Raw genomic sequence first — 21,843 nt, forward strand, 5'->3', positions numbered from 1 at the left:
CCTCCATTTTCCTTACCTTCCCCCAACTCCATGGTACATAACCTGCTACCCCTCACAACCCCGGGGCAGGAGCTCTTTCTGCCCTTGGGTCCTGTCCCCATGCTTTAATAAACCATTTTGCACCAAAGATGTCTCAAGAATTCTTTCTTGGTCATCAGCTCGGGACCTCACCTATATTCTAGAACTTCATCATTGGGATCTTGTTATGATGCTACTCTTCTGAGGTCTCTTCATGTTATTAACAAGCATGCATCTCATTTTGTTGTTGTTGTTGGTGGTGGTGGTCCTTGATCCCTGAGATCAAGATCTGAACTAAAATCAAGAGTGGAATGTTCAACCTGCTGAGCCACCCAGGTGTCCCTCATTTTGTTTTATGGGAAGTTGTCAAGATGTCCCTTATGGAAATTCTCCCTATGCGCTCTTCTGGCTGATCTCCCAGGTGAGGTCAGCTTCTGGGTGGCAGAAATGGCCCGAGGAGGAGGAGCAAGGTTAGTGTATTTGTTGTTGCTGTTGTTGTTTTTGGTTTTTTTTTTTTTTGTGAACTGCTGTAGATCCCTCAGTTTTAACTTGGAAAGCTTGTAAAACTAGAAAACATCAAATAAACTACAAATCAGAGCAACCATCACCCCATTAAGGCTTCCAAACCCAGGGAGGACAGGGTGCTAGGAATTTCTGTGGAGAGTCATGCAGAAATACTGCATTATTATACTGAATCAAAGAACTGCTTCAAAGAACTTTGACTTTCCTCTGTTGTCTTCCTCAAAGTACCTTATTCATCCCTGAGCAGAGCCAGGCCTAGTTCTCCTAGGTCCAGTAGCCTGGGATGTAGCCCACAGACACTCCGTAGGCTTTGTCTAGGGCTTCCCCTGCTAGAATTTTTCTGAAGTCATTGCTGACTCTTAGAGGTGAGGACTCAGTCACTATTACTTGAATTAGAAAATGAAAATGCATGAGTAGAAGGCATGAAAGAGACGTGCCTAGTGGCACGTGCCTAGTGGAAACCTAGTGTACCTAGTGTACCACTGATCTTATCAGTGGTAATCACCCCTACCTCACACTGCACCCCTAACTATGTAAGTTTCATGAAGTCAGGGAAGGACTTTCTCTATTCTGTTGCTTGTTGCCTCAAATCTATTAGAAGCAATTGCATATAAGGATTGATTGATAGATATGCAGATATGTAACTATGAAAATATTTATAACTGAATGGAACATCTTGATGATAAATCTATTTCTAGTCTACCATTCTTGCTATGAACACAGTTGCTGTCGCATCATATAATTCAGTTATTCTCGAGATGCCTGGGTGGCTCAGTCATTTAAGCACCTGCCTTTGACTCAGGTCATGATCCCAGGGTCCTGGGACTGAGTCCTGCATTGGGCTCTCTGCTCCCCAGGGAGCCTGCTTCTCCCTCTCCCACCCTCTCTGCCTGTGCTCACTCTTTCTCTGTCAAATAAATAAAATCCTTTTAAAAAATTCAGTTATTCTTCTGGTATCAATGACATACATATAATTCCCCTTTGATACTTTTTTAATTGAAGTATAATTAACATACATTAGGTATACAACATACCGATTCAACATTTGTATACATGGTGAAATGTGCACCACAGTAAATCGAGTTATCTGTATCACTACAGGATGTCATGAGAAAAATTTTTTTCCTGTGATGAGAACATTCAAGATTTACTTTTGTAGCAACTTTCAAATTTGCAACACAATACTATTTACTATAGTCACCATGCCATACATTATATCCCCATGACTTATAACTGGAAGACTTTACTTCTTGATCCTCTTCACCCATTTTGCCAACCCCCAAATCCTGGCCTTTAGCAACCACCAATCTGATCTCTATATCAGTGAGTTTTATGTTGTTATTTTTGTGTTGTTAAGTACCAGACAAGAGAAGAGGTCTCTGGCTAAAGAAGTGCTTTCCTTCTGATCACTATAATCAATACCACTATGCTGTCCTCATCAGACAGTTGGGACTCTGAGCTCTCCAATCCCCTTCAACTTCAAACAAATATACTGAAAAATACATCTATTCTTAATATCTCTGTACTGACCACCCAACTGTATACCATCATTGTTCCCTTCCTGAATTTGTGGTAATCCAAAATGGTATAATCACTGAATAAAATCTGTCAGTTTGTTTAACAAAAAAGAAAAAAAAAACACACACACACTAGAATTCAGCAACTGAACTTACAGCTTAAAATATCCAAAGCAAGCAAAACTGAGGTTTTGTTTCCATAAATGGAGGTATTTATTTGAACAAAATAGCACCCATAACCTACAGATCAACACTATAAACCATGAACAATTGTAAAAATGAAGCAAAACAAACAAAAACATGAAGGCACTAGAGACTGACAAAACACTTGGAATCTAGGGTGTAATAGACAACTGTCAGAAGGAAATACTACTGGACGAGTTTTCTGGTTTTATAGCTTTTTATCTGAAAGCAAAACTCAATTGGTAATGAGTGGGACAGTTAAAACTCAGCAGCATACAGACTTATTAGCTTGACAAGCAAGAAGAATGATTTGGGGCTATCACAACAGCTGAAAAATGGTAGGAAAATGTCTGTAAAAGAGAGATTCAGAGGAGGAAATCTCAAGTTGTACATACACACTGACCAACTCTTTGAACTACACGTTTGAGACAGATACCAAGCAGCCTCAATTGAGCTAAAGGAACTGACCAGAGATTTCAGCTTCTGCAAAATGCATGAGAGAATTTTGAATCTGATTTCAACTAAAGGCTTGAAAAAAAATATTCTTCAGAAAAATAAACAGAATCCAAAGTCTTTACATCTCATTCACAACTCACAATTCCTGGGGGAATTTTAGATATATGTTAAAATTATTTAACATACAAAGAAACTAACATGGCCCATACTCAAGAACAAAGGCAATCAATGGAGATCAACTCCAAAATAATGCAGATGTCATATTTATGACAAGGATTTACAAGAAGAAGACAAGGACCTGAGAGCAGCTATCGTATCTAGGGTAAATACTATGAAAGAAAATATGTTTATAATAATAAGCAAATAGGAAATGTCAAAAAACAAAAATAGTTTGTTAATTGAAATGCTAAAACTAAAAGCTATAATCACTCAAAAAAATAATCTAGGACTGGCTTAAGAGAAATTCAGGATCACAAAGAAAAACTAAGTGAACTTAAAGGTTAGATTAAGGGAAATTATCCTGTATTAAAATAATGAACAGAACCTCAGTCATCTGTGGGGAAAAAAAATCAAGGTACTAACAACATAGGCTTAAACCACAGACTAACTACTAAACTATGATGATAACAAAACTATAAAGGTAGTTGAATTAGATGGAGAAAAGTTGCATGTTCATTTCAATACATGCAGAAAAGCATTGCACAAAGCCATTCTGTAATAATAAAGAGAAAGGAAGAGTTGTTCAGAAGGGTGCAGGTAAGCTAGGTGTAGGTGAGCCCCAGGAAAAGAGGCTCTACACAGAAGTGGGTGAGGTGCTAAAAAGGTTCAGGAATGTGGTGGGCACAGGATGATGGGGCCTGGACAGTTCCAAGGATTGAAGTATGGATAAGCAGTCTTAGAGAAGCAACATTTAGAAAATTTGTAGATGAGTGACCCATGGTTTGTGACATTGAAAAATGAGACGATGCCTGCATCATAGTCTAGGAAAACTCCAATACGATGGGGAGGAACAGCCATGGAAATAGTCAAGACCATGGGTTGAGATGAAGAAGACTCCTCAAAGGCCCTATACCCAAATTCATTCTGTAACCCAATAACCCAGTAGCCACATTGAGGTCTGTATCTGGAGTAAGCACTTTGATGGTTTGTGCCTTGTCTAACACCAGACTTTTTATTATGGAAACGTGTTCTACAGTATACCCCCAGAATCCAGGCACACTTCTTGGACACATCTATTTCCCAATAGTGTTTCCCTGAGGAGAAATATTGGGACCCCAAGATACCAAAATTAGTACAGTCCACAGGCCAAATTGGCACAGACATCACTTGTCTCTGATCTTCTGAAAGGACAAGGTTTAAATTTAAGTTGATTGGATTCAGTGTGATGTCCACTGCAAGAAAAAAAAAATTAAGATCAGGTGATTAAATATGGAGCAGGTTTATCTGGTGACATTGTGAAGAGGGAACATGGGAAGTGGCTAGGTAGAGCTTGTATTGATGGATTGGGGAGGGGGTGAAACACTGGGGAATGTATTTCATACACACACACACACACACACACACACACACACACACACACACACACATATACATACACATGGACCTAAGATCATGAGATCACAATGAATCACAAATTTCTGAAAAGACATTAGAAACACAGGGATTCTTACCCCAGTAGCACTGGACATGTGTTAGCTCTGAAATGGTAAGAGATTCAATGATGTTGATTAGAAGCAAATGATTAAGTACCAATCAATACCTATCTCTTCTCTGGAGTAGGGCCAGCAGAGGGGAGCCCTGTGAGGCTATGAACTGGTGAATGAGATGATGAACTAGGCACCTTGCTATTCCCCCTTAGATATAACCATGTCTCTCTCAGCAATATCCCTCCTTCTCTGAATACACTCCTCCTTTCTGTCCTCTCTTTGAAACTATACCAGCTCCCCAGTTTAGTTGTTGACACCACAGGAATCTCACTTCCACCCTCCTGTCCTGGCTCTCCTCACCTCTACACATGTGCAGCACTGTGCTCAGATCTGGAGCATGGAATACACTCGTCAGTCTTTTGGAAACAGTTTTTGGCTTCTTCAGTGTCCAGATCTCACTCCTAGGCATGACAAAAAATGTTGACCCTGCATCTCTTAACTTGTATCCTTCCAATACTACTGCCTTTCTCTCTCCTTCCATGCCACTGATGCACTTGAACCTTCCTCCCTGAGAAGCCTAAGCTGGGGAGAAGGGAGAGTTCTGATGCTGAAGCCAGAAGAAATGTGCTCATGGCTATCTTCTCATTTACTATCTGTGTAATCTTGGGAAGGTCTTCACCTCAACGAAACAGTTTCTTCTTCAAAAAATGGAATAATTAACCTTTTCCTTGATACCTCATGGACATAATAGAAAATCTGATAAAATAACATGTAGAAAATACTTTTGCTACCCCTAAAAAAGATATGTAATATATGGGCAAGTCAATTGCAGTGGGTCTTTGATGTCGGCCATATATGTGTCTTCCCAGGCAGATAGATTAGTACTGAGGCTGCAGATCCTAGCTATAATGTGAGATCTGGAAGTCTCTTTTTGAGATCCTGTGAGCTTGTGCTCTAGTCCAAAACTTGAACCCCACTGGTGAGACCTGCAAATAGCATTCGAGATTTCAGGTGCTCTTAAAAAAAGTTAAAAACACTTGGCAAAGGAGAAGTTATGGCCACGGAAGTACAAATGGTTAGAATTCCATGCATTTGTAAGGAATTTAATTGTCAGGTGGGTTAGCAACTTAAGCCACAAGAACTACAGTTTCCCATATAGGTTTCTAACATGTGACTAGAAAGAGATTAGTTATGGCACCAAGGTCAATGTCACTAACCTTGAGGCTCAGGTTTTGAGTTTAGAAATCTAAACAGAACCCTGTAGAATGACCTGGTCTTTTATATTTCCATGTAAGCGAAGTAAATATAAAGGAGCTGACCCTATAACCTATTTTGGGACCTGATGAAGCCTTCCAATTGATAGGATACGCACCTATAGAATACAGGAATGAGCACAAGGGCAAAGTGAAGTCACAAGAGTCTGATAGTTGAAATTCCTGATCCTTATTACCCTTACTGTCCCTAATTCCATGAATGCCAACCACTGAATTTACTACCATGGATTCTGATCTATTCTCCACAGATAGGGAACACTAAAATCATTGCCCAGGACCAGCAATTTAAAAGATTACTACATCCATATTTCTCTGATTTGGAGTGACTGACCATCAGAACACTCTTATGGCTACAAACCTTTCTTCATAACACAAAAGCACCACTCTTGGTCACCCAAACTTACCATTTCATGATTCCACTCATGTCCTGGGAAGAAGAGAGAAAACATGAGTCAAAAAGTATATAAAGATTAGAGCAGGATTAATGAAAGAAAGAACAAAAAATACTAGAGAAAATCAGAAAAATCAAAAGCGAACTATTTGAAAATATCAACAAAACTGACAAGTTTTTATGTAGACGTACCATGAAAAAAACAGAGAATACAAATTATTAAAATCAGGAATGAGGGCACTTGGGTGCTTTAGTTGGTTAAACATCTGCCTTAGGCTCAGACACGAGCCTCAGGTCATGATCGCAGGGTCCTGGGATAGAGTGCCACCTCAGGCTCATTGCTCAACAGGGAGTCGTCTTCTCCTTTTGTCCCTCTCCCTGCTCGTGAACTCTCTTTCTCTCTCTCAAAAATAAATTTGAAAAAAAATCTTTAATCAGGAAAGAAAGTGAAGACATTACTGCCTACTTTTACAAAAATTAATAGGAATATAAACCCTATGAACAATTGTATGCCAACAAATTAGATAATCCACATGAAATGGACAAATTCCTAGAAACACGGAAACTACCAATACTGATTCAAAAAGTAATAGAAATTCTAAATAGTCCTAAAAACATGTCGTGATTAGACTGGAAATCAAGAACTCCCTGGAAAGAAGTCAGGCCCGGATGGCTTCACTACTGAATTCTGCTAAAGGTTTGAGGAGGAAATAAGAGAAATATTTTACAAATACTCCAAAAAAAAAAAAAAAAAAAAACCCAGAAAAGGAGGTTATAGTACCCAACACATTCTATGAGGCCAGTACTACTTTGATGCTAAAATAAGACAAAGACATCACAAGAAAAGTGAACTACCAGCAAATAAAGATGTAAACTTCTTCAACAAAATACTAAAAAACTGAATCCAGCACAATATGCAAGAATATATATATATATATATATATGGTATATATATACATATATACCATAGTCAAGTGGGACTTATCCCAGAACTGTAAGGTTGGTTTAACATAAGAAAAGCAATTAATGTAATTCATTGTATTAACGGAATAAAGGTAAAAACCACATGACGATTTTAATAGACACAAGGAAAAAACTGACAAAATTCAACATCCCTTCATCATTAAAAAAAAAAAGGAATAACAAGAAAAATAGAGGGGAACAGAGGAGAACTTCCTCAGGCTGATAAGAAGCATCTAGGAAAAACTCGTGGCTAACATCATCCTTATGATGAAAAACTGAATTTTTCCCCCGAGATTAGGTACAAGACAAGAATGTCTACTCTTACTACTTCTATTTAAAGTGGTTCTATTTAAAGAGGTTCTAGTCAAGGCAATTAGGCAAGAAAATTAAAGGCATTTATATTGGAAGGAAGTAAAACTATCTTTATTTGCAGAATACATAGTTTATACATAGCAAAGCTCTGCTGCATACACTGCCTTTAGGTAACCTCTTCCACTTCTGAAATTTCAGCTCACATGCAGTTGCTGTTGATCCCAAACTTTATATAATCTAATCATGGTCTGTTGTCTCAGATCATGTATACATGCTAATACAATACACAATGGAAAAGAAACAGGTACCAAAAGCTCAAAATATCTAAAATATAACCTACTACTCACCAAGTATATTGTGTCCACTTGTCGAGTATGTTACCAATATTCACTTAGTCCCTGTCCCAAATACTAGAACACCCTACCAAGCCAGTCCTTTCCACATCCTTCTTTTGGTTAGTCTGAATTTCCACATCATTACCACTGTGGATTTATTTGTTTTTAACAATATACACCAATATTATTTGGTCTTACTCTTAAATGCAACCAGCTGGATTTACAACCAAAACAAAGGAATGGTTTTGCTTCTATGTATTAGTAGAGTTTGGTTGTACATGACAAAGAAGCCAACTAACATTGCCTTAAACTACCCCCCCAACTTGCCACCCCTTCTAGAAAAAACCATGTGGCCAGAGAAATATTATTTCAGTCACGGATGGATCTGGAAGCTCAAATGCTGTCATATATCTGGCTTTTCTATGTCTCATAATTCTCTCTTCTCTGTCTGTTGCCGTTAGTTGTCTGTTGTCAGGCTTTGATAGCAACTTGAAAATCTCCTGGTTTAAATTATTTTCACTGATATAATTCACATGCAAAAGGACAATTTTCTTCAATGTAGTGACAATACAATTCTGATGCCTCAAGCCACTGACCAAAACTGGGTCATATGCCCAACTTTTTTTTTTTTTTTTTGACAGAGATTACAAGTAGGCAGAGAGGCAGGCAGAGAGAGAGGGAGGAGGAAGCAGGCTCCCCACTGAACAAAGAGCCTGACGTGGGGCTCGATCCCAAGGCCCTGGGATCATGACCTGAGCGGAAGGCAGAGGCTTTAACCCACTGAGCCACTCAGGTGCCCCACATATGCCCAACTTCTAATGCCCAACTGTGTAGTTTGTGGAAATACAGGAATTAGGTAAACTAATTTATGTAAGATTAACCTATCCATCCTCCATGATGCTGATTATCTCAGCCCCAAACAAGTACATGGATAAAGAGAGACATGTTCTGTTTTGTCAGAAAGAAATCCCAGGTGTTGTTACCAGGAAAAGACTGAATGGACATGGAGCAGATAAAAATAATCTGTGCCATCTTCACTCCAACATTTAACTATTGTCATTCACTCACGTGTCATGCTACAAAATCTGAAAAACAAAAATGGCCCAATGTAATAATACTGTTATAAAAACAGGAAGAACAGAAGTGCCTCCTTCCTAAGGTAAAATAACCTAAAATCTCATCTAAGTTTTTATCCATTTTCAAGTCTGGCATTTCTGTTGGCTCTTTCTTTCCAGTTAGTGTTGAGTGCAGCCTTTATGCAAACAGTCGCCCCTCTAGTAAACAAAATGCGTAAGATGAAATGACCCACCCCAATCACTACAATGAAGATCCAGATAAAAGAAAAGCTGTTTAAGAGCTCTTTCGGGAGAAGGTTAAGGGACATCACTACAATCAATCGCATGTATTTTTTTTTTTTTTTAAGATTTTATTTATTTGACAGAGAAAGAGATCACTAGCGGGTAGAGAGGCGGGCGGGGGGCGGGGGCGGGGGCGGGGGAGGAGGGGTGGTGGGAGGGAAGCAAGCTCCCTGCTGAGCAGAGAGCCCTATGCCAGCACGATGCAGGGCTCAATCCCAGGACCCTGGGACCATGACTTGAGCCGAAAGCAGAGGCTTTAACCCACTGAGCCACCCAGGCGCCCCACAATAGTATATCTTAACAAGTTGGAAAGGGAACACCCAAACGCCGTAATCTAGTAGAAGAGTTAAATCCCGTGGTTAGCCCATTTGTCGTTCTTTGAAGCTGTTACCTAAATGGGGGGGGGGGGGGGGGGGGGGGGAGCTAATCCCACAAAATTTACACCATTTATCTACTGAGCACTGTTTTTATTACAAGTAACCAGTTACCAACTTAAGCTGGCTTAAGTGGAACAGATGCTTGGAAAAGTGACATATACACAAGAGTCTTCATGAACTTGGCAGTTGAAAGAGTTGTGGAGAACTCATGGATGTTCTACAAACAAGGGACAAGGAATAAGCCTGCGAAGTTTTTGTTTTTACTCAGATATAATAAAATATCAAAAAAAAAAAAGACCTAGCACTATAAAGTGCACAATTTAGTAGGTTTTAGTATGTTTACAATGTACATTTATCATCACCACTATTTAATTCCAAAATATTTTCATTATTGCAGAAAGAAAAGAAACCTTACTCTCAGTAGCAATCATTTCCTATTGCCTCCTCTCCAGTCCCTGGCAACTTACTAATGTCTGTGTCTATGGATTTATCAATTACAGACTTCATATAAATGGAATTGTACAGTAAGGGCTTTTTGTGTCTGCCCTCTTTCATTTTATTTCCATGTGGTAGCATATATTACTGCCAATTTCTTTTTAGAGCCAAAAAATATTACTGTTTGGATAGAACACATTATCTTGATTCATTCTTCAGTTAATGGACAACTGGTTTATTTCCACTTTTGGGCTATTATGAACAACGCTGCCATGAACTTTTGTTTACAAGTTTCAGTGTGGACATGTTTTCCTTTCTAGGAATGGAATTGCTGGGCCATATGGTAACTCTATCTTCAACTTTTTGAGGAACTGCCAAAACAGCTTCACCGTTTTACAAACTTCACTAGCAATACACGAAAGTTCTAATTCCTGACATCTTTGTCAACTCTTGGTATTGTCCATTTTTCTGACAGTATTATCACTGTGGCTTTGATTTTACATTTCCCTGATGGCTAATGGTATCAATCATCTTTTCAGGTGCTTATTTACTATTTATAGATCTTCTCTGGCGAGATAGCTATTCAAGTCCTTTTTTAAAAAGATGTATTTATTTGAGACAGAGAGAGCAAGTGAGTGGGGGAGAGGGGCAGGGAGAGGGAATCCCAAGTAGAATCCACCCTGAGTGTGGAGGCTGACTCAGGGCTTAATCTTTTGACCCATGAGATCATGACCTAAGCCAAAATCAAAAGTGAATGCTTAACAGTCTGAGCCATCCAGGCACCCCTCAAGTCCTCTATCCATTTTTAAATTAGGCTGACTTTTTATTTATTTACTTATTTTTTTAAGTTACGCTTATTTGAGAAAGAGAGCAGAGGCATGTGCAAGCCAGGAGGAGGTGATGGGGAAGGAGCAGGGAGAGGGACAAGTCAACTCTGCTGTGAGCACAGAGTCAAATGAGGAGCTTGGATCCCAGGACACTGAGATCATGACCTGAGCTGAAATCGAGTCAGATGCTCAAATGACTTGAACCACCAGGAGCCCCAGGTTGTCTTTTTATTGTTCAGTTGTGAGAGGTTTTCTATATATCATGAATACTAAACCTTATCAGATATATGATTTGAAAATATTGTTTCCTATTCCTATTTTCACTTTTACATGGTTTCCTTTGAAGCACAACAGTTTTTAACTTTGATGAGCTCCAATTTATTTTATTTTTGGTTGCTTTATGGTGCTTCTGTTTTTTGGTGCCCTATCTGAAAAGCTATTGCCTAATGCTAAGTCACAAAGATTGATACCTATGCTCTCTCCTAAGAATTTCTGTCTTTTTACTTACATTTAGATTTTTGATCTACCTTTGAGTTAATTTTTGTATGCAGTGTCAAATAGGAGCATTTGGCATATAGATATTGTTTTTGTAGCCCAATTTGTTGAAAAGACCTACTGTAGTTTTTATTAAAATATGTTTGGTGTTATAACCACTTAGAGATGATTTTAAAAAAAATGCAAAAGCCATGTAACTACAATGGGTCTGAGGACCTAAGGTTTTTATAGTACTCCAGGTGATTTCGATACCCAAAAAAAAAAAAAAAAAAAAAAAAAGATTTTGTGACCTCTATCCCAAAGTAATCTGAAATCAAAAAAGAGGAGAAGAGTTAAGGGAACTTAAAATAAAGGAAAAAAAGGGAACTTAAAAAAAAGGAAAAAACTAAGACACAAACATCAGAGACAAGGGAAACAAGCCAACATGTGAAATCAATTATCCTTCTGCTTTCTGCTTGACATGAAGAATTAAAAAAAAAAGCGTTTGGAAATCTAGAAAAGAAAAGGGAGAAGATAGAGAATCAAACAAAAAAATGTGAAAAGTCTGGAATTCTCTACCATGGCTCAGGATCACAGTCACAATCTTAAGGCTTAAAAAAATAAAAACTGTATGGATTTAAATTGTTCCCTCAAGTGTCTATAGATTTGCACTAGCATGCTTTCCTGACACCAGTGGACTTTCTGGCACACTCACTCACATACACACTTGCACACAGACTCTCACCTCTCAAGTATAATACCTCCTATCTATATATTTGCCCATCCTCCTAAGAAAAGACTCAATGTTCTATCTTTTCATGTTTAAAAAAAAAACAAACAAGAGAAGTTTGTAGTAATAAATACAGATTTTAAATTTCTTTTTTTAAAAAAAGGATACATTTCTTATACCTGAAAATGCATGTATTTGCTGGTGGCTAAGATGAATGAAAAGAACTTGACAACGCGGGACCACAGATAACAGGGGTCCAGAAAATATCACTCAATATCATGAATCTTCTCTCCCAGGTCAAATGTATTCCCTTACTTCATTAAATAATAAAGTAGGACACTCCCCTGGAATGCTTACATTCAATGGTCCATGATATCGTGAATGTATGGCAAAGAGCGACCCCACAAAGCCAAAGGAACCTCTCAGTGAAAACATGAAGATTAGAGCCCAAGGACACAGAAAAGAAGATAGCATAGATTGTGTTTCAAAACTCCAGATTGGGGCACTCCTCTTACCTGCAGCAGGTCCACTGATGACCATTTACAGCGATGCTCTAGATCTGAGATGAGATCTTTCACCAACTGGTTTTGCTGAGCCAGCTCAGCCTCAGCCTCAGCCAAGCTATCCAATATACTCTTCTCCTCTTCTTCTAATTTTTGCAGTTCTCTCTGCTCTTCACTGTCCAGAATGCTTCTAAGCTGATTGAATTCAGCCCATATCCTTTGTCTCTCAGTCTGTATCTGGTACTGCAAGGTTGGATAAACAAAAGAGGGAAAGAGTCTATCTGCCTTAAAACCTGCTGTATAAGGGGCTGGGAGCCAGGAAAAGAAGTATTTTTTCTCTGAGTTCCAATCAAGAGGGAAATGGAGGCATGGGGGCAATTTGGGGGAAAGCTGGACATTTTTCCTACTATTTTCCCTTTAGCACCCATCAAAACAGGCCTCAGACTATCTTATCTAGGCCAATCCTGGGATCAAATGTAAAACTTTAAGTGAGGTTTAGGTTGCAGATGGCTGTACTGGACACTCACGCCTCCCTGCATTACCACACTTCCAAGTTTGAACTTTGGGGAAAATCTTGGTCCTTTGCCCACTGTCTTTCACTGGAGGTTCAGAGACTCAATGGAAAAGAGGAATGGAGGACAGATTTTTCCATCCTTCCTCACGGAGAGTCTATCTTTATTCCCAGTTCCAAATACTTGTGTGTGCTTATAACATGTCCACTCTCTAGTCCTCTATGTAACAGAGACAGGACAAAGAGGAAAACTAATCAAATGGCTTCTGGATGCATTCTGTGTAAGGCAGCAAAGAGGAAGGGGCTTCCTTGTGATTTGGACTGAAGATCCTGCCAAGATTCCTGTGTCAAAAACCCCTGAGAAGAGTCTCTTCCTACCTTCCAGGAAGTCCTCTCTTCTCTGATGTCAGCTTCCAACTTCTCAGCTTTTTGCTGCTCTTTCCTCAGCCTCTCCAGAGCTGCCTGGAGCTTCTCCTATGAAAAAGAAGTCACATCAAATAACTCATATCAGGACTCATCATCACTCTATGAGCTTTCTCAGCAAAGAATAAATGGGGAAGAAATCAGGCTGATCCCTGAAGAGACAGTTTACAGAAATTGTGATTAGAATCTATGATACAGAAGAAAAGCTAAGGATGATACATCCTTTGTTCCCGGGTGTCACCATCCCTCACCAAGAGTAGCCTAGTTCTCTTTTTTCAAAGAGGACTGACTCTGATGTCATGAGAAAAATCCTATACTCTTAGTGACACTCTTTCCAAATCCAATCCACAATGTTGAAGAGCAACCATCCTGCTGAGGGGAAAAATGAGAGCCAAGCTCTCTACCCCCATAACAAAAGGGGAAAAAAAAAAAAGGAAAATCTCTCACTCTTGACCAAGAGTAGGCTCAAGACTCCAGGCTCATCCTTTTTTTTTTTTTTTTTTAAGATTTATTTGTTTATTTTAGAGAGAGAGAATGGGGGTGAGGGAAGGGACAGAGGAAGAGAGAAAGGGGAAGAAGACTACCCACTGAGCAGGGAGCCCCATGTGGGGCCGGATCTCATGACCCTGAGATCACAAGTCAAGCTGAAACCAAGAGTTGGAGGCTTAACTGACTTAGCCATACAGGCACCCCAAGGCTCATCCTTTATGTAAGTGAAAAGAATACGCAGAAATGTCCTTCACACATTGGAAGCTGAGCATAGTGTAAGAGACAAATATGGAAGGAGATTACAGGATTCAGTACCGTGGTGCCAAGGTGTGGAAAGGTGAGATTTCCCACCAAGTACCATCCTCCTCTCTTCCTCCCTCCATCCTGGGCCCTACCTGACATTCCTTGACTTCCTCCTCCACAAGGAACGTGTGGTGACCACGGTGCTCCTGAGACCGCTCACAAACCCAGCAAATGACCTTCCTATCCTCCTTACAGAAGAGCAGGAGTTTCTCTTCATGGCGCACACAGAGGTTTCTCTTCAGCTTCTCCTCTGGGTTCAACCTGAACTCTCTGATTCTCTCCATCATGTTGACCCAAGGCTGATTTGGACATAAGTTTCTAAGTGAGTATCTGACACCACACACGGGACAGCTGCTTTCCTCTCCTGGGCTGATCTCTGCCTCCGTGGTATTCACAGTGATGCAGGCTTGACAGAAGCTGTGTCCACAGTCGAGAGTCAGGGACTCTGTCAAAAGCTCCAGGCAGATGGAACAGGACACCTCATCTTGTATGTTCAGGATTTTTAAAGCCATATTAAGTCTCCTTTGGCTTCTTCCAGTCCTTAGTCCTGTAGCTCTTCTTGCCTAAACGTTCCTGGATGGTGGGCAGATGAAAGAGGATGAGGTAAGAACGACAGAAATAAAAAAGATTCTAACTGTGCAGATACTAAGGACTGGCCAATACCGAAATGCTGAAGGACAAAAAAAAGAAGATGGGTGGGGGGGAAAAAAAGAAATTCAGTGGCCTGGGTAAACTGTTAATGTCCCAGGCTTCGCATCTGCTCTTCTTTAAGCCTGGAATGATCCACCCTTTGATCTGTGCGTGACTTCCTCTTATACTTCATCCAACAGTCTCCTTAAGTATCATTTTGTCAGAAGGACCTAATGATTATTTTATCTATAGTACAATTACCAATACATCATTCACTACACATTTGCCATCCTTTTTTATCACTTTATGTTATCTTTTTCTTAAATACCCTATGCCTAAAATACAATCCACACATAGATCAGGCCCATTGTTTTTATTCATTGCTGTATCCTTAATGTTGGAAGGCACAGGAACACAACCTTTGATGAACATACAAAGAACCTCCTTGGGGCAGCTGGGTGGCTCAGTTGTTAAGCGGATGCCTTCTGCAGATGCCCTGCGTCTGGCTCCTTGCTCAACGGGAAGCCTGCATCTCCCTCTCCCACTCCCCTTGCTTGTGTTCCCTCTCTCACTGTCTGCCAAATAATAAATAAAATCTTAAAAAAAAAAAAAAAAAAAAGAACCTCCTCATTTCTCCATAGGTGATTAGACCTCTTTTTTAACAGCATTCCATCTTTTTGTTCCATTAATTATCTGTTCTCCAGTAGGTAATGTTGGTACCACTGAGAGTTTCCACAGAAGAAAAGCTTACCTCCACATGCTACCTGTCCCATACAGGACCCTTCCATTACCTCATATTTACTCCCAGAGACACTCACAGAAACAGTCAAGGCCACAATAGGGAATGAATTTTACCACTAAGAATTGTAGAACCAGTTACAATTTATAAATCACTTTGACCTATTTATTCTTTATACAAAAGTCCTTGAGAAACAGAGTACTTTAGTGAAATGTGTAAATTGAATGAAGTAGTTTATAAGGATTATTTCATTCAGTAAGTTGAATTAGGGTGAAAACAATGTCCTCAGCATTCTTTTTCAGAGGTCTGGTAGGTGTGATAAACACTATCACCCAGAGGTCCCTGTTTAAAGGGAACTAATGATGTGCCAAACAGGAGAATATCAAAGATATCCTCCTTGAGTAAGTAAGGATTGAACTAAAAGTAGTGGGAAAGGATATGGAATGAAGAAGAGGAAAAATACATTTTAGAGAAGTCGTCACATACATGAATGCCCTGTTGATGGAAGGCGTAACATCTTCCACAGGTTTTTAAATGCCCATATGGCTGGTGTGCAGAGAGCTGCTAGACTTTTGGCATTAATGTGCCAGCAGAGATCAAAAAATGTGACACTTCCTAAACAATGTAGAAGACAGTGTCTCTCTCCAAAGAGCAGGGATCAGTGACGGAAGTTTGTAGGACAGGCTGTTGCAGGGAATGGAGAGTAGATGAGGCAGACAGAGATGGTAAGATAAAAGGGACAGGCCTGGGAGTTAGGTTGGACATATGGAAACAGAGGGTCATCATCAGGCTTAAGTCCTTTCTTCCCATAAAAAGGACACTGACATTACCTTCTCCTACCACTTTGTCTTATTTTTATTATGTTTATAAGCACAGACCTCCGCTTCCACAAGGGCACTGTGGCTCATGTAATGAAATATTTACCTACAGGGTCCTGGAAGCTATGCTCATGGCTCTTTTATAAGGTGATCAGTCTGTTCGCCCAAGACTCACGCTAAGCTATGCTAGTTTCATACATACCACATGGTCTCGTTCTCTCACAAATGACCTGATGAAGGGGATGAAGTATTTCCTACACCATATGGACCTTCACTGAGAGCTCTTATGAGGCAGCCATGCTGCCATGCTGAGTCTCCTGTCCTGTATGCTCCAGCTGAGCTGTGTGAACCTGACTGGTTTCTGCCCTGCTAAGTCACAGGAGTGGGAGTGGCAAACCAAACCTAAAACTATTGCTGGTGGTCAGAAGGCGTATCACAGTGACAGCATGGAGACGCTGCTGATTCTCAGACTTATAGACAAGGAACTGTGAAGCAGAAAAAAAATTAAAAAGTAAATAAAAAGGAAGCTTTCAGTAGATATTAGTCATGATACTTGTTTTAAATGTTTAAAAACATTAAATGTTTTCAATTAAATCATGATCCTCCTCAAGACTTTTAAATGATTGAACTCTATTCCCCACATCGACATCACCTGTGTGAATGTGACCTTGTTTGGAAATAAGGTCTTTGCAGACATAATCAAGTTAAGATGAGGCAATGCTGGAATAGGTAGGCTCTACGTCCAATGAGAAAAGTCCTTAAAGAAGAGGAGAGGACACACCATATACAGGGAAAAAGGCTACGTAGCAATGGCAGCAGAGACTGCAGCTATGCAGCAAGGAGGCAAGAAATGCCAAGGATTGCGAGAAGCCAGGAGAGAAACGTGGAACAGATTCTCTCTCCGTATACCTACAGAAGAAACTCACTCTGCCAACACCTTGACTTTGGACTTCTGGTCTCCCGAACTGTGGGAGAATAAACTCCTGTGGTTCTAATTTGTAATTTGTTATAAAACCTTAGGAAGATAACATAGCTGAAAAGGTCTGATAATGAAAGAAAGAACTAAGGTTTGTAATAAACTATAATCTTCCCTTTGCTCTAAAAAGAGAAAAGAGGGGCATGATGAATGCTGTATGGAGATGAATGTAGGTCTAGAAATATGCTCACTTCTCCCATCATCCATGAAGTGAACCTGCTGAAAAATAAAGCTGAAAGTGGGCTGATCAATGGGATCTAGCCAACGGTACAGGTACTGAAAATTGTCCAAAGGCCATATGCTGTCAGCTCCTGGCCGCAGTGACTATAGTCAGATTAGGCTTTATTGACTGGCAAGAGCAGGGGTTTATACAACATGATAATATTGAAATACCTGCTTACAAATGAAGCTATAAGCCAACCATAGGCGTGGGGTTCTCTGTTATCTTTCATTCTGTTCAGTATCCAACCAATGCTGAGAAACATGTAACGTCTACGGGGCAGTGGACCATGTATTCTACTATGAGGTTATAAACCCCGTATGTTCACAGTGGGGCTACAAGAAGTTGATGTTAAAGCAACTGTCATCACATTGCCACAGGAGGAGGAAGATACAAAGGAGCCAGAGCCCCCACACAGGGGCAGTGCCCCCACCAATGCCCAAGAGTGACCCAAGAGCCCAGCAGTGATCAGGAAAAGAAGAAGAGAATACAAGTAGTATCTGCCTGATTGGAGTCCCAGGTCAACTGGCTGCCACAAGTGTCAGATAACCGTATCCTATGCTGGAGTCTTCTCCTAACATCTGGACTCTGATAATGCAACTCTTTGCCTCTCCCCAGGTCACACAGTAAAATAAAAGTGTCTCCAGGATGGAGGGAAGGATGTTCACTGAAGTTTCAGATAGGGTCCTAGACACTTCTCATGGTTTCCTGGGCCAGGAACTGCCTGTGGGGAAAGTTGGACCCGTTTTTGACATGGAGAGACCTGGGGAACGCAGAAATACTGCAATTCCCCCTTCCCATAACTCTATACTGAATAGAATTCCTGCTTCAGTAACTCCTTAGAATCCAGGACTAAATTTGCACCTCTCCACCCCCAAGACCTCCGTTCATGACCCTCTCTCCAAGACATCTAGCTCTCTGGTGAATATGTTTTTAGAAAGTAGTGATTTTTAAAGTCTTTTAAAAAAAACTCACTTTATAACATGGGATCACTTTTATTAAATTGCTCCTGGTCTCATTGGTTCATCAGAAGATGCTGAGTTGTTTCTTCAAATCAATCCCAACCATTTCCACTGCCATCCCCCTGGCAGGAGTCACCTGCATCTCCTGTGTGAATTCTGGGAAATGGTTCTCCCTGAAACTACCATTGCCCTTCCTCAGTGTGCGGCCATCGCCGTTCTCACATCGCTGACTAGAGTGCTCCTTAGAGCAGACACCAGTCCTGTCACCCTTGTGCTCAAATCCAGGTCATCCAGCATGAGCCGGTCCTCATCACTAGTCTGGGCCACATGACACACCTTCTCCTCCTGCCTCTAACCCGAGGCCAGCTCCTCCTCCTCCTGGCCTACTCTGCCCCAGCCAATGTGGGGCCTCCTTTCAATCTTTGGAGGAAACCCATGCTAAAGCCTTTAAATCCTTCACATTCTTAAGATTCTACTCAAGTATCTCCTCACGAGGATGCCTTCAGGAAAATGACTTAAGTTGCAAGGCCTTTACCAAGTCATTACATTTGACACTTAAAAACTGTTACCCCATAATATTAGTCCCCTTCTTGTATACATATCAATTATTTGTCTGTTTACAATCTCTCCCCAACACAACTGTGAGCTCCTATATGTATTTAACATTTACTCAATGTTGAAAGCATATTCGTTGCATTTTTTTATACACCAGCAGCTTTAGTTACTATAAATCAATTGTTTAAATAAATAAATAAATTTCATGCCACGTGTTGGGCCTTCTGTTGGACCCTGGGGGACATCAGTATCTGCACAGAAATGGACCCTATCCAGGAGTAAAGCATAGACCCCAGGAAGACAGCAACAGAGACTTCTGGAAAGTAGGGGTACTGGAGGTACATGTGTCAGAAGGTATGTAACCAACCCATCAATGTGAACATTGCTCCCAAGAGAGCTCAAGATGGGAATGTCATCACTGTCAGTCATGACGCAAATTTCTCATCCAAGGCCACTGGATCTCTGGGCTCCTTCCAAGGAATAATCAGCTCCTGTTCATTACCTCTGCATGAAGAAAAATATTAAGGAACTGAGGTAACCTTGCAATAGTGTCTTTGTAGAGGAGGAATGCCAAGCCTCCTGCAAGCAAGAAGCCAGGGACCTATGCAGGGATGTGCAGGGAGACCCCTGAGACTGACACTCGGAAGGACACAGGGTGAAAGGGGGCCACAGAAGCAGGTGGCAGGCACATCACCCTACAGGCCGGCAGCTGAGGAGACCTCTCGGGAAGGCCGCAGATAACCCTTCAGTTGGTTCCAGGCAGGGGGCAGGGAATGAGAGAATCAGCTTCAACATGAACCCTGCCATGCTTGCCTCCCAAACTCCATTTGTCTGGTGCTCCATTCTACGAGCCTGGGTTTTCAAACATTTAGAACACAGGGACCTCTTCTACTGGCTTTTCTTCAAGCAGGAAGAGCTGGGCAGAACAGAAGATACTTTCTGTTCATCTTTGAGAAAGGGGAAGAGAGCGCGACAGAGGAGAGGGATTCTAGTTCTCCCCCGTGATGTAGACAATTCAAACTATAGAACAGGAGGGGATGAGGGCGGATGCAGCCTGGAGAAGGGCGGGCCCCTCCAGGAAAGAAACAACATCCCCAGGCCATCCATCTCCAGAATGAGGACTCTGCACTCAGAACAGAAAGTCCACATACTGACTCTTCTTCCCTTCAGACTGAGACTGGGCCACACACTAAACTCACATACCTTCACATGGTACCTTCCTTCTGGCGTCTTGCACGGCCTGCCCCCCACTAACCTCCCCACGTACCTTGAAGCCCTGCAGATTAGTCTTGGCTCCTGATTTAGTGGTGAAGAAAAGCCAGGGCAGGTGCGGTCAGCATTTCCTCACCGAACAGGCCACTGGGTCGGCCTGAAGCCACTCCTCCTGAGCCACTGCGGGGGAAATGAAACTGAAATCTTCAGCGTTGAAAGGAAAATGAAAGGGGAAGGAGCTTCTGGACCCAATGAGCAGCTGACCTTACAGGGCCACTGGAAAAGAAATGCTTCAGCTCAGTAGTTTACAACTGGGGGAGGGCGGGCTCATCCCAAGGGCATTTGGCAAAGCATGAGGATAGATTTGGTTGTCCTACCTAGGTTATGCTACTGCCATCTAGTGGCTAGAGGCCAGGGGTACAGCTAACCACTCTGCAGGATACCTCCCACAGCAAAGGATGATCTGGTGCAACATGTCCATGGTGCTGATGAAGTTCTAGAACCTAGGTGAAGTTCCGTGGGCTGAGATCTGGAGCCGATGACCAAGAAAGAATTCTTGAGACATCTTTGGTGCAAAATGGTGGTTCATTAAAGCATGGGGACAGGACCCACGGGCAGAAAGAGCTGCTGCCCCGGGTTGTGAGGAATGGCAGGTTATGTACCCTGCGGTTGTGGGAAGGTGAGGGAAAGGGAGGCTTCAACGGAGTTTTCATATGCTAAAGAGGGCCTACAAAGTGCCGGGAGTATCCCTGAGGTCTTTTGGCAAGCCATTAACATCTAGATAGTTGGGAGATTACCGTCTTGCAGGATAGTGATCTCTGCAGGTTAACTATTTGTTTCTCCTTTATGGTGGTCAGGGGTGCCTGAGGAATGCTACACATATTACCGAGGGGAGTGGATGGAGAGGGGGTGCAAGGTGCCAGCTTTTGTTTTGTCCTCAGCCAGCCTCCTGCTCCCTGATCAGCACTGGGTGCTGAGGTTGAGAGGCTGTTTTAATCCTCTCTGCTTCCTGCGCCAGCTAGGCACCAAGAGTCTCCTCCCATTTTATGGTTGTGCACAGGCCATCAGTTCAGCCTACCAATTTTAAATATCCCCTCAGGTCCCCCCTTCCATTTGCCTCCAAAGAGTACATCACCACACCCTAGGAAATAGCCAGGAGTTGGGCAGACCAGGGAAGGAGGTGTTGGAAGAGCTGGCTACAAAGGACCAAGACAACTTTTTGGAGTATCATTTTCTAATTCCTATTTGTGCAGTAGTCACACAGATATAAAACTTTGGCTTTTTAAGTTTTTTATTTTAATTCCGGTTAGTTAACATACAGTATACTGTTAGTCTCAGGTGTACAATACAGTGATTCAACACTTCCATACATCACCCAGTGCTCAATCCCAAGTGCACCCCTTTAGGATTTTGAGAGAAAGGGAGAAAATGGAGAGAAAGAGCACACGAGCAGGGGGAGGGGCAGAGGAAGAAGCAGACCCCTGCTGAGCAGGGAGCCTGATGCCAGGACTCCATCCTGAAACTCCGGGATCATATCCTGAGCTGAAGGCAGTTGCTCAACCAACTGAGCCACCCAGGTGCCCCACAAGTGCACTCCTTAATCCCCAGCACCTGTTTTACCTGTACCCCACCCATCTCCCCTCTGGTAACCATCAGTTTGCCCTCCATAGTTAAGAGTCCGTTT

The 21,843-nt window shown here is 41.5% G+C and overlaps 1 protein-coding gene across 1 annotated transcript; it reads right to left on the reverse strand.

Moving 5' to 3' along the window:
• Positions 1 to 1,432: 1,432 nt before the first annotated feature.
• On the reverse strand, positions 1,433 to 20,417 carry TRIM34 (tripartite motif containing 34). The gene is made up of 8 exons (XM_046017449.1): positions 20,215 to 20,417; positions 14,140 to 14,620; positions 13,211 to 13,306; positions 12,334 to 12,564; positions 6,021 to 6,043; positions 4,703 to 4,803; positions 4,367 to 4,393; positions 1,433 to 4,087 (listed from the first exon to the last, which is right to left on the reverse strand). Exons 2-8 carry the CDS (start codon positions 14,557 to 14,559, stop codon positions 3,522 to 3,524), a joined length of 1,464 nt encoding a protein of 487 aa, XP_045873405.1. The 5' UTR covers positions 14,560 to 14,620; positions 20,215 to 20,417; the 3' UTR covers positions 1,433 to 3,521.
• Positions 20,418 to 21,843: the final 1,426 nt, after the last annotated feature.

The sequence above is a fragment of the Meles meles genome, chromosome 8, assembly GCF_922984935.1.
Source record: "Meles meles chromosome 8, mMelMel3.1 paternal haplotype, whole genome shotgun sequence".
Lineage (NCBI taxonomy): Eukaryota > Metazoa > Chordata > Mammalia > Carnivora > Mustelidae > Meles > Meles meles.